The sequence below is a fragment of the Symphodus melops genome, assembly GCF_947650265.1.
Source record: "Symphodus melops genome assembly, chromosome: 5".
NCBI classification, from domain to species: domain Eukaryota; kingdom Metazoa; phylum Chordata; class Actinopteri; order Labriformes; family Labridae; genus Symphodus; species Symphodus melops.
The window spans coordinates 2,940,241-2,953,662 of NC_136695.1; the positions used below are offsets into that span (position 1 = coordinate 2,940,241).

At 48.8% G+C, this 13,422-nt stretch overlaps 1 protein-coding gene across 2 annotated transcripts in view; it reads right to left on the reverse strand.

Moving 5' to 3' along the window:
* The window catches only part of ascc3 (activating signal cointegrator 1 complex subunit 3), an 82,331-nt gene that overhangs the window by 23,533 nt on the left and 45,376 nt on the right, over positions 1-13,422 (reverse strand). For both annotated transcript variants that reach the window (XM_079343479.1, XM_079343480.1), the window contains exon 11: positions 10,967-11,131. In XM_079343479.1, coding sequence (XP_079199605.1) covers positions 10,967-11,131 — 165 coding nt within the window. The remainder of the gene's footprint in view (positions 1-10,966; positions 11,132-13,422) is intronic.

Here is a 13,422-nt window from a genome sequence, read left to right on the forward strand (position 1 = left end):
TTTTGTCTTTGAAACCTTAAAAAAATCCAATATGTTGTGTATCAAGGCAGGTAAGGAGGGTAAAATAATGGAGGGGGGGAGGGGGGGGGGGGTCTGTCCTATCTGCAAGCCTCCTGCTGGATGTGACAGGGAAGATTGGTAAGGCCTTTAATGTGATGCAGTACCTGTCAAAGCAGCTCATCAAGATAAGACCCAGCCAATCCCGGGCCTGCACTCCACATCCACACGTGCTCCACAGCAGCACACTGCAGAGGCGTGTGTGTGTGTGTGTGCGTCCTTCTCACCTGAAACACACTCAAAGAGTCCGCAGCCTCTCTCTCTCTTCGACTCCTCTGAGTCTCTGAGCGAAGACGAGAGGCGTCGGCGTTCCAGGCGGGTTGGTTTGCATCATAAACTTTAACGACAGCATCATCAGGTGACGGTGATTAACGGCTCGATCTACACTCACCTCAAGCAGAGCGGCTAATGAGCTCGTTAAACGGAAAGGTCACAAAATTAGCTGGCGCGGTGATCTGACAAACACGGAGCTCACAAAGCGACACAGAGCGGTGACCACGTCACGAAAGTTACATACTGAAGGTGGGGTTGTTTTTAAACTAGAGCTGCATCACTGTGAGATAATCACGTGTTCGTAACTGCAGGAATATAAAGGACACACAGAGCCACCCCTCTCATCCACTGCCATCTCACTTTAGAGCCTGATAAAGTCGACGAGCTGCCACCAGTCACAACAAACCGAGTGCAATTAAGTCTTAAAGTCATTATTTATAAAGTTTGGACCTCCAGTCGCCGAGCCACGGCCGTGATCACATGACGCCATGTTGGATTCCGATGTTATGTCCGACTCACGCTGCCCACCTCCTTCGACCGACTCTAAATCAAACCCGCACTCTGCCACATGGATTCAACAGCATGTCTCTTTAAATGCAGGATTATGGGGGAGAGAAGCTCTTTTTAAAAATGGCGCCCCCAGCCTGGCGTGTACAGCTTTCTCGTCCCAGCACGCCAAGCGCAGAAGTGGCAGCTAGCATGACAGGACGAGTCTTCACAATCATCTAAAGTCAGGAGCGATGCCTCTCAGCATTTGGGATTACTGGTCGCTCTGCTCAGCTGGTGTGAAGATAAAATAAGGGTTTTTCTCATGCCACACATTTGAAGAAGAATCAGCTGTTCTTCTCCCGCTAACCCGAGGTGGGGTGGCGGTGGCAGCAGGCGCAGTACATCAACCCAGCGACGCGTTCCAGCTCCTCCTGGGGGATTCACAGACGTTCTCCTTTTTTTGCACGTACAATATTTCACTCATGTTTCCTAAAGCTGCATGCAGCACAACCCCCAGTATGAAAACATGGAGTCAATGCAGAAGTGTAAAATCCTGCAGTTCATCGAGTGTCCACTAGGGGCTGGCTCCAGGGAAACAGGAAGTCATGTACACAACACAGGCAAAAACACTGTTTTTACAGCATCAATAAACATGTTTACAGCTCAGCTCAGTCTGATTAGTTATTGTCATCAAGTATGGAGTCCACTGTGGTTTGACAGCCTGCTCTACACACTCACGTTTGACCTGTACGATAAAACTGGATGCTTTTAAAATCCTATTCAGGCCCTGACTTCTCCCAGGCATGCCTGGTGAAAGCTCCTTAAACAGGAAAGCGTGAGGCAGACGCTGCACAACACAGCCACATTAAAGGCCTTTGTGAGGAAGGTTACAGAGGGACTTTATCTTACACACAGAGCATAATTGGTAGCAGTACACCGAGCGCAGAGAAATGTAGTCTGAAGCAAAGCTCTCCCAAGCAAAACATCAAAGTGATAACTGGTTGAGTTGGAAAACATTTGCATAAAAAGAGGGACAAATATCATTCAGTTTACAGGGATTTCCATATTAATGTGTCTGAAGACCTGAACTTAAGCAGCCAGCGCTTCAGAGGCGCTCGCCTTAATTCCTTCAGCACAATCAATTATAGCAGTCCGTCAGGTGTGGCAATAATTGGACAGAGGGATGAAGGGGGGGAGGGGGCTGCTGGCACACACTGTGTGTCTGCAGGAGGAGGGGTTTACACGATCTCACACAAAAACACGACACACACTTCTCTGCCAGGTATAATGAAGAGCAAACAGAGTAAAGCTGCTCGTTCTCTTCCTGTACAGAAACACCCTCCTGTAACACCTGTAACAACATCCTGTAACACCTGTAACAACATCCTGTAACACACCTACAGTAACACCATCCTGTAACACCTGTAACAACATCCTGTAACACACCTACAGTAACACCATCCTGTAACACACCTACAGTAACACCATCCTGTAACACACCTACAGTAACACCATCCTGTAACACCTGTAACACCATCCTGTAACACACCTACAGTAACACCATCCTGTAACACACCTACAGTAACACCCTCCTGTAACACCTGTAACAACATCCTGTAACACCTGTAACAACATCCTGTAACACACCTACAGTAACACCATCCTGTAACACCTGTAACAACATCCTGTAACACACCTACAGTAACACCATCCTGTAACACACCTACAGTAACACCATCCTGTAACACCTGTAACAACATCCTGTAACACACCTACAGTAACACCATCCTGTAACACACCTACAGTAACACCATCCTGTAACACACCTACAGTAACACCATCCTGTAACACACCTACAGTAACACCATCCTGTAACACCTGTAACAACATCCTGTAACACACCTACAGTAACACCATCCTGTAACACCTGTAACAACATCCTGTAACACACCTACAGTAACACCATCCTGTAACACCTGTAACAACATCCTGTAACACACCTACAGTAACACCATCCTGTAACACACCTACAGTAACACCATCCTGTAACATACCTACAGTAACACCATCCTGTAACACCTGTAACACCATCCTGTAACATACCTACAGTAACACCATCCTGTAACACCTGTAACACCATCCTGTAACACACCTACAGTAACACCATCCTGTGTAACAGACGCAGCATGAACGTTAAGTATTCTGTGTCATCTACCTAAACCTGCTCACATCTTCTCAACGCTGAAGAAGGTCAGCATCTCCGAAGCACAAAACAAAAACAGCCTTAAAATGACTGCAGGATATCTACACTTGTCCTTCATTACTGCTGTTACACAGGAAGTGAAGATTCTTATGACCAATCAATGGACGGCGAGCTCCAACCTTCAGGATCGGGTCGGTATGCATGGCACCCCGACAGGAGAGTATCAAAAAAGTAGGACGGAACGGATTAGTTGTTTTGGTGGCACTTCCAACTGTGACTCTGGAAGCGCCCATTAATGTGTACCGTACTGAACTGGACTCAACCGGACTGAACCGGACTCAACCAGACGGAACCGAACTGAACTGGACTGAACCAGACTTAAGTGGACTGAACCAGACTGAACTGGACTCAACCGGACTGAACCAGACTGAACTGGACTCAACCGGACAGAACCGGACTGAACTGGACTGAACCAGACTTAAGTGGACTCAACCGGACAGAACCGGACTGAACTGGACAGAACCGGACTGAATTGGACTGAACTGGACTCAACCAGACTGAACCGGACTGAACCGGACTGAACCAGACTCAACCAGACTGAACTGGACTGAACCGGATTGGACCAAACTGAACCGGGCTGCCTGGTGGAAACGGGTCATTAGTGGTTTTATTGTGTGGGTCCAGGGGTTGGGGGGGGGAGCTCAGCTTTTTGAAGACCCTTAGCAGCATGTGATGTGAGTGAATTCTGGTCTGGATACGTTGACATGAAGAGGCTCTGAGGGCTCCGTCAGTGTCGAACAGGAAATCTGTGCTAAACATTCAACATGTTGAAACGTTGGGCTTCGTCTTGTGTCAACACTGGAGAGAAAAAAACTTCATTTCACCTCAGCGAAGGTCGTTTATTGACGAGCCTTTAAGTGCTGTGATTCGAGTCGATAGCTCATCAGCACAAAGCACCACACTTCCTTTTGTCCACCTTCAAAACAAAAGCCCCAGATGTCACACTGTTTTCAAGAGGAGATCAATGAATCAATCTTTTATTTCTACAGCTCATTTAAAACAACCTTGGCTGCGCTGCACAAGAAAAAAAAACTGTCAAGACAAATAAATGAAACAGCACAGAGTGAAACCACATTCAAAATATTCACAAATCAAAGAATACGAGTTAAAAAGGTATTTCCAAAATGGTGGCCACATTGGCCGGGCTTCATTAGGCCTCTTCAGAGAGCTCACTGAGACGACGTCCATGTTTTATACGGTGTTTATCATTGAGCCAAATCTAAAGTTTCTCCTTACGAGTGCATCGACGGTCTTCTGTGTTCTTTGGGATCTTTATCGCTTTCCTTCATGACACTTCAAGCTGCCTCCTCTCCTCCTTCTTTTCACTTTTTAACCTCCATTTCACTGCTTCTCCCTCCAAACACTTATCCCACTCCTCACTCAGTTCCACAACGTTACCCAATCACAGAGAGCGCGTGGCCTTCACCTTTAACCACTTAAATCCAGTCGGTTCATCTTTTAGTCAAAGTGGATATTTGGGCCAATCTCGAATGGATTCCCTCCAGCGGTTCCTGAAATAACGGGGCGGACAGCCTGAGAGCACCTCGCCTCTGACCGCGCCCGTCACCAGCAGGGAGGCGTGAAAACGAGCGCTGCAGACCTCGCCGGAGATGACGGCGTGGATACTTTGACTGCTGGTGCGTGTCAGCTGTAATGGGACATGGAGCGGGACTATTTCAGGGTCACAGGAGGTAAATCAGAGGAGCAGCAGCAGGAGTAAACACTCGTACATATGTTTTTACTTCCCACTCATTGCGATGATGAGCCACTCCAGAGGGAGCCGGGACCAAACTGTTCCATCATCATGTCGTCATTGCTGCCATGAGTCAACTCTGTCATTGGAAAGAAAGAAACAGACACTCTGATCGTGTCTTCGTCGTCCTGCCTCTCCCTCCTCTCTGTTGATCAGTGACGGCACACGACCTGAGCGTGCTGCTTCATTGAGACAAGCTGAAGAAATGTATTGTTTGTAGTTCCATTTATAAAACAAACAAACAAGATTCAAGAGAGGAACATGATGACCTCTCCGTCCTGCAGAGAGCGAGCAGAGGTGCAACATCTGGAGGCGTTCAACGACACAGGTGGGTTTTTCCGGCACGCTCCACAACAAGCTGCTTGATCTTTACGATCCCTCCTCCTCATGCCGAACGCGGCTTTCAGAAGTCCACACGTTGTTTTTGTTTAGTTGAATGAAGAGCAAAGGGACAAGTTGCAGATAAGTCACGGCCCGTGTACGGAGGCTGAGATCCTCGAAGGAGGCAGGCCAGGTTCAAGTCGTTACGGTGACATCAGTCCAGCTGCCAAAACTTCCAAAGAGTAAAAAAAGCGGAAAAGAAGAAGAGATTTTTTCCCCACTGCTGGCAAGGACGCAGAATATGTCGTGTTCAAATATCCAGTGACAACTCCCTCCACTCTTCAAAGGTTTATTTTTGGGGCCTTTTTGCCTTTATTTTGCTCGACAGTGCAAAGAGTGAGAAACCAGGGTGAGAGAGAAGAGAGAGAGAGAGAGAGAGAGAGAGAGAGAGAGAGCGAGAGAGAGAGAGAGAGAGAGAGCGAGAGCGAGAGCGAGAGCGAGAGCGAGAGCGAGAGAGAGAGAGGCTGCAGTAAGAAACATCAAGCTCACCAAGTGCTGGACCTGGAAAACAGTGTTCTTCAGAGAAACTCCCCTGGGTGGGACGACATCAGTCCACTGTGGATCTGAGGCCTTTGGTAACATCCCTACACACTGTCATAGTGCTGACACCTTTGTGTTTATTGGCATCATACCTATTTTACATTTAGACATGTCGTCACTCCTTGAGTAGAATTTTTCTTCTTTTTAGTTTTCTTCTTGATATAAGATTTCTACCTGGACTGGATTTGACTTAAAATAAATGCCATCTTATAGACTTGTGTTTTTTTCTTGCAGTCAGTTCTCCAGCTGTGTTCAAAGCATGCATGCAGTCTGCTGGCACACAGACAGTCCGGAAGATTCAAACTTGTGCACTGCAGCACAACCTCCAGAGGTGTTAAAGGTGCACAAAGCGCCCAGTCAGCCCTTCTTCAGTAATATCAGCTAAACCTGCAGATAAATGGGCTGTGAACCGAGTAAACAGCGGTCACATGTACGGACCAGTTTTCAATTACCTCGCGGTTAACCCTGCCGAGAGGTCTCCGGCGCTGCAGAGCACGGCAGCTCATCCCCGTCGCTCCGCTCCACCCTGCCCTGCTCTCTCTCTCTCCTCTCTGAGTAAAGCTGTTCTCCATGCATGTTGGGCACGAGTCCATCATACTTCAGTCATACTTGAATGGGAAGTAATCATTTTATTCTTTATAGTGGAAAGTGTGCAACTCTTTCAATCCCAGAGTTGAACACCTATTTAGTATCTTCTCGAGGTCTGATGATGTGATGCTGCTGCTGCTGCTAATGGTTTCTAGGTCAGGTGGATGTACGGAGAGCTTTAAGAGCGGCTGTAAAAAGCTATAATTGTGCACAAGAGTCATCGAGAAGGCTACTCTTACCTGTTAGCTCATGGTTATTGCTTTTTTCATGGCCGTGGATACAACGATAAAGCAGGATTTCTTTTGGTGTAGCTGGCTCAAAGAGTGTGCAGGTAGGATTGTGTCTCAGCTGAGTTACATAAAGCCCCCCCCCCGCGCTGTAATAGTCCCTCACTGCGGTTACACTGCATCAGGGTAAAGCGTGGACCCCGGATCAGTCCGGTGCTGTCATCTTTGTCTTCATTCGTTAGTTTCCCTGAGAACCGTGACGCATCACAGTGTAAAGAAATGAAGCCAGATCAAATCCTTAAAGCATCAGCCACAAACAGACGGGATCAGATTAAAGTCCAGAGCCCTTTTTAAACATGAGCTGAGAACAATTTCTGTGACTCTCAGGGATTCATATCGCCTGTATTTGACTTTTAATCTTCTCTCACACAGTTTGAGATTGTCCATGTTAGACATGGTCTCAAACAAAGGAAATCTAAACACCAATTGCTTTTTGTACGACAGCTTCAAGCAGATTTGTTAGCTGCACTTTTATGCAGGTGGGTTTCATACATAGAGATAAATGGACATGGAGGTCTATCATATTAGATGATTGTGTTGCTTTCCATACGGCCTCTTTGTCCGGCAAACAGCAAAGCCTGCTGTTATTTGATTGGCCGAAAGGGAACTGGAAAACTTCTCAAATCATTCATTGTGTACATGTTCTACATTTTTGTGTAGAATTTGAAAATATTGGTTCATAGTTCAAAGTGATCCAACAACTCTTAAACTGTGGCCATCAGGACTGATCTTAAAAACAGACTCAGTGTCTGACTGCTGACAGGTTGGTCGATAGCTATGAAGTGAAGGCCTTGGAGTACGTTTGTCAAAACTGCAGGTCAGAGGGGAGAGACGCAGGAGGAGGACATGCTGCAGGAGGAGGACATGCTGCAGGAGGAGGACAAGCTGCAGGAGGACATGCTGCAGCAGGAGGACAAGCTGCAGGAGGACATGCTGCAGCAGGAGGACAAGCTGCAGGAGGAGGACAAGCTGCAGGAGGACATGCTGCAGCAGGAGGACAAGCTGCAGGAGGACATGCTCCAGGAGGACATGCTGCAGGAGGAGGACAAGCTGCAGGAGGACATGCTCCAGGAGGACATGCTGCAGGAGGAGGACATGCTGCAGGAGGACATGCTGCAGGAGGACATGCTGCAGGAGGACATGCTGCAGGAGGACATGCTGCAGGAGGAGGACAAGCTGCAGGAGGAGGACATGCTGCAGCAGGAGGACAAGCTGCAGGAGGACATGCTCCAGGAGGACATGCTGCAGGAGGAGGACAAGCTGCAGGAGGACATGCTCCAGGAGGACATGCTGCAGGAGGAGGACATGCTGCAGGAGGACATGCTGCAGGAGGACATGCTGCAGGAGGACATGCTGCAGGAGGACATGCTGCAGGAGGAGGACAAGCTGCAGGAGGACATGCTCCAGGAGGACATGCTGCAGGAGGAGGACATGCTGCAGGAGGACATGCTGCAGGAGGACATGCTGCAGGAGGACATGCTGCAGGTGGACATGCTGCAGGAGGAGGGCATGCTGCAGGAGGAGGACAAGCTGCAGGAGGACATGCTCCAGGAGGACATGCTGCAGGAGGAGGGCATGCTGCAGGAGGAGGACATGCTGCAGGAGGACAAGCTGCAGGAGGAGGACAAGCTGCAGGAGGAGGACAAGCTGCAGGAGGAGGACAAGCTGCAGGAGGAGGACAAGCTGCAGGAGGAGGGCATGCTGCAGGAGGAGGACAAGCTACAGGAGGACATGCTGCAGGAGGAGGACAAGCTGCAGGAGGAGGACAAGCTGCAGGAGGAGGACATGCTGCAGGAGGAGGGCATGCTGCAGGAGGAGGACATGCTGCAGGAGGAGGACATGCTGCAGGAGGACATGCTGCAGGAGGAGGACATACTGCAGGAGGAGGACATGCTGTAGGAGGAGGGCATGCTGCAGGAGGAGGGCATGCTGCAGGAGGAGGACAAGCTGCAGGAGGACATGCTGCAGGAGGAGGACATGCTGCAGGAGGTGGACATGCTGCAGGAGGAGGACATCCTGCAGAAGGAGGACATGCTGCAGGAGGAGGACATGCTGCAGGAGGTCATGCTGCAGGAGGAGGACATGCTGCAGGAGGACATGCAGGAGGAGGACATGCTGCAGGAGGTCATGCTGCTGCAGGAGGAGGACATGCTGCAGGAGGAGGACAAGCTGCAGGAGGACATGCTGCTGCAGGAGGAGGACATGCTGCAGGAGGAGGGCATGCTGCAGGAGGAGGACATGCTGCTGCAGGAGGAGGACATGCTGCTGCAGGAGGAGGACATGCTGCAGGAGGAGGACATGCTGCTGCAGGAGGAGGACATGCTGCAGGAGGAGGACATGCTGCAGGAGGACATGCTACTGCAGGAGGAGGACATGCTGCAGGAGGAGGGCATGCTGCAGGAGGAGGACATGCTGCTGCAGGAGGAGGACAAGCTGCAGGAGGAGGACATGCTGCAGGAGGAGGACATGCTGCAGGAGGACATGCTGCAGGAGGACATGCTGCAGGAGGACATGCTGCAGGAGGAGGACAAGCTGCAGGAGGAGGACATGCTGCAGGAGGAGGACATGCTGCAGGAGGAGGACAAGCTGTAATTGTTGTTGTCTTGAGTGTAAAAGCGATTTGAGTCGTCAGAAGACTTGAAGTGTTAAATAAGATGAAGTCCATTCACCTTCATAAACTCCTGTTCAGGACCAGTGGACGTGCTGGACGTACCACTGTACCTGTGAAGGACGTTTATGCAATAAAGTTGTACCTTATTGTCTGCTTCATTTGGACAAGCATGCACGGTCATGTCCTCCTGCTTGGAGTTAAAAACATGACAACTGGGTTTTGGACTCAAAAGGCTGATACACTTAATATGTGGAACTCCCTGAACACATAAAAGCAAACATTTGAATTCATTAAGAGGCATAAAAACACATCCAACTCCCTGCTTGCACTAATGAGTCCGTCTCCCTCTTCTGCTGTAAACTCACTCTCCCACACACACGCCGAGTCTCTCGTCTCTCTTTGTGTCTCCGTCTGCAGCCTTCACTTCAGCGTTGGTGGATATTATGAGTCAAGATGGAAAGTGACTGCTGCATGACATGCACTGATGCAACAAGAGAAGAAACGCACAGCTACTGTGTGTGAGCCTCTTCTCCTCAGTCTGCGGCTGGGCTTCAAACCTTTCTTCAGCACACATGGCAGACGAGTGCTGTGTGCAAAACATGGAGCTACTTCAGTAAGTTAGTCCAAGTCCAGGACCGAATGTAAGGACCTTCTGACTGAACCTTGAAAGAGTGACAAGTACCGTCAATCTTATGTCATTCTACACACACACTTATAAAAAGTTAAACTATGTCTTCACAGATGCAATCCTGCACATTTACAGATAATTCCAACAGGACCGCCTCTGACATCCTCCTGATCTGGCTCTTCACACACGTGAAGGCTTGTGTTCCCCTGTTCACTATTTCTTTTAGCCAACTTCCCCCTTGAACATTTTTCATGACAAGAACTTGAATAACCCGACGTATGTGTTCTTCATACATCCATACATGATGCAAGCTGTGTGATGAATGAATCCCTTCAAGTTAGAAAACGTGACCCATTTGATGTTGCGTCATTCTGTTGGTGTGTTGAGGAGCTCTGTGTTCAGCACTCACACGCTTTAATGAGAATCTGTGTGTTTGTATCAACGCTGCGTGTAGATGAACAGAATGTGAAGTGCAGAGTGGAGAAGAGCAGGAAACGGAAGGCAGCAGGTTGATTGGAGCGTGGAGACGGTAGAGGTGGCGTGCAGGCAGTCCATGACTCGCTCTGTCTTTCTGCAGGATCAATACGAGGAGGCTGCTGTGTTTACACACGCAGCTAACTCTCAAACACCTCTGGATCTTTTCAAGCTTTTGGTCCAGGTGTGAAAGCACTGATGGTCTGCATTAAAGCAGAGCGGGTGGGCTCATTGAAGCCCCTTGGTGTTAAAGACAGTGTGCGTATATCACCGATATCTTCCATATCTTAGTTTAGCTGATATTTAGCGGGTCCAAAGAGAAGTCTCGAAGCGCTTCTTTACCTGCAGAATTGTTCACACCTGTGTTTTAACACTTGAACAACACAGAGCTGTGAAGCTGTTAAATGTGTTTTGATGATCTGATTCTCTCTCTCTCACTCACACACACACACACACACACACACACACACACACACACACACACACACACACACACACACACACACACACACACACACACACACACACACACACACACACACACACACACACACACACACACACACACACACACACACACACACACACACACACACACACACGAAGGAATGAGAGGACTAACCTGTCGGAGGGTCCTGGCCACCAGGCTCTCCAGCACGGGTCCTCGGTCTTCATGGAGGAGGTGAACTTCATCCAGGATGAGCAGACGCACGATCTGTGAGAGAGCCACGTCGCCCACACTCTTCCTGGTCACGACGTCCCACTTCTCCGGAGTGGTCACCAACATCTGAAACACACGTGATGGTTTATATCCTGCCAGAGAGAGACGTGTTTAATGCATGAGATCAGATTCTTTGAGGGCCCCCGTGTGTGTTTAAGGTTTCTGCAGCACATCTGTCATAGAAAGAATCTGCATCATTTCTCACAGTGAGTTTGTGTTTGTGTCGTCAGCTGGGACGCCAACGGTTCATAAGCGTGCACAGTCCAGGAGCTCTGCTGCGATGTCTCATCACATTCACAGAACAGATGTGAGATCACGGCTGGATGAGACCCGGTGTGTAAAACCCGGATCAGCCCAGTCCAAGTCCCTCCAGAGCACGACGTCGGACTCACGCTTCACGGACGCTCAATCGCCTGGAGCTCATCACGATGCAGAGAGAAGCAGGGAAATCACAACAGCATAATAACCCCGACGCCGTGGACATCACTCACCTCGTGTGTGTGTGTGTGTGTGTGCTGCGTTACACTCGCTCAACGGCTGAAAGACTTTATGAGATTTATGTCAAGTCCGTCTATTAAACATTACATCCTGATAATTGTTAGACGGCGGCGTTTTGTCTGATCCTTCTGTTCGTCTTCTCAACACTTCTGACCTGCATCAAACGCTTTCACTGCACGCTGCTTGGTTCGTCATCGAACGGCCTTTTTACTCTCTTTCGAGCTCTTTCTCTTGCGAGCTGCTCAGCCGTCGCTGAGTGTGTACATTTCTATTAAAGCACTTCATTAAATCCTCTGTGGTTTGCATTTCAATCAATCCGTCCTGCTCCTCGCTGCAGATACGAGCTCATGGAAACAGACGAGTCGAGGGAAGAAGGGCTTTAAAAACACACACACACACGCAGGTTCACAGGAAGCTCCTCAGGGCGGTGCACGAGAACATTCTCAGTAGGTATCAAAGACCCACTTCACTATTTCTAACGAAGATTTGAAGATTTGAATTTGGACATTCCCTGTATGTGTGTGTGTGTGCACATGCTGCAAACATGCAGTCTCATGCCCTTATATGGGCATAAAAGGGGTGTTTCTCTGTTCGTTGGTATCAAGCATGCGTGAGCTTTCAGTTCACCTGGACATGGCATTCATCAGTGTAAGAACACAGGTCGCACCAAGCTGCAGTTTAAAAAACCGCCACCATGTAAAACCTGTGAAGGGTTTGAAATCATCGTCCTGATACCTGAAGCTTTACAGAAACACTGCTGCAATGTTTACTCACATATTTCTAAAGTGAGAGACCTCGAGAATAAAACATGTGAAGACGTTTCATCAGGTCTTACAGGCCGGAGCACGGCTGCTTCTCACCGGGTGAAGAACACGCCTCGCGTCTTGTTCTCTGAGGAACTTTCTGCTAGAACATCTTTAGATTCTTCGTTTGTTTCTTTAAAGTGACCGTTTCATCAGAGAGTAGACGAACACGCTGACACGATGGAAAGCATTCTTCATGCATTGGTGGATGGCTGAGCGTCAGAGCGGCGTGCGGGCAGAGTGGAGGCCCGGCCGTGAGCAGGAAGTTGGTATGCACTCAGCGCGGTGATTTGTTTGAAAGCGTGTCAAAACATTTTGGATTGATTTCCTCCTTTCGAGTCACTTCGGTGAGCGATAAAAATCAACATGTCGAGACGTGAATATTGCATGAGACAGGTCATCCATCACATCTGTGCATCTGGGTTGTTTTTTTTTTTTTTGGTTAAATTTATATTCAAATGCTCGGTGACTGCAGCTGCACGCCGAGGCAGAACGCCGCACGCACACAGCATCAGACGACGGGCGGCGAAAAACATCCAGTCTGTTTGTACGGAGCGTCGACACCTTACTAAAAAGTCTTCTTCATCTTTAAATGAAAGATTTACACTGTGTGTGTGTGTGTGTGTGTGTGTGTGTGTGTGTGAGTGTGTGTGTGTGTGTGTGTGTGACATGCCTCTCACACACATTGGCCACAAACACACACACAGAGACACATGGAGAGGTGTCAGAGTGCGGCTGCTACAAAGGAGCTGTTGGGGAGTGCCTTGCTTAAGAGTACCTCAGCACTACCTGGACTAACTTCTACACTCTGGGACTTGAACCGGCGACACTCCGGTTCAAGTTTTTATACAGACAAAAAAATCAAGATAATTATTTATTTGTATCTAAAATTAAACGGCAGATAAACAGCTGTTGTAACTCTGGTTTTCCCGGATTGAAACCAGCACACCTGGACGGACGGCGTCTGGTCGCACGGCGGGATTTTAAACAAGAAAAGGGGAGTTTGTTTTCTTGTGAAAGGAGAAACACGGAGTGTGGATGTGTAAAGACGTCTCC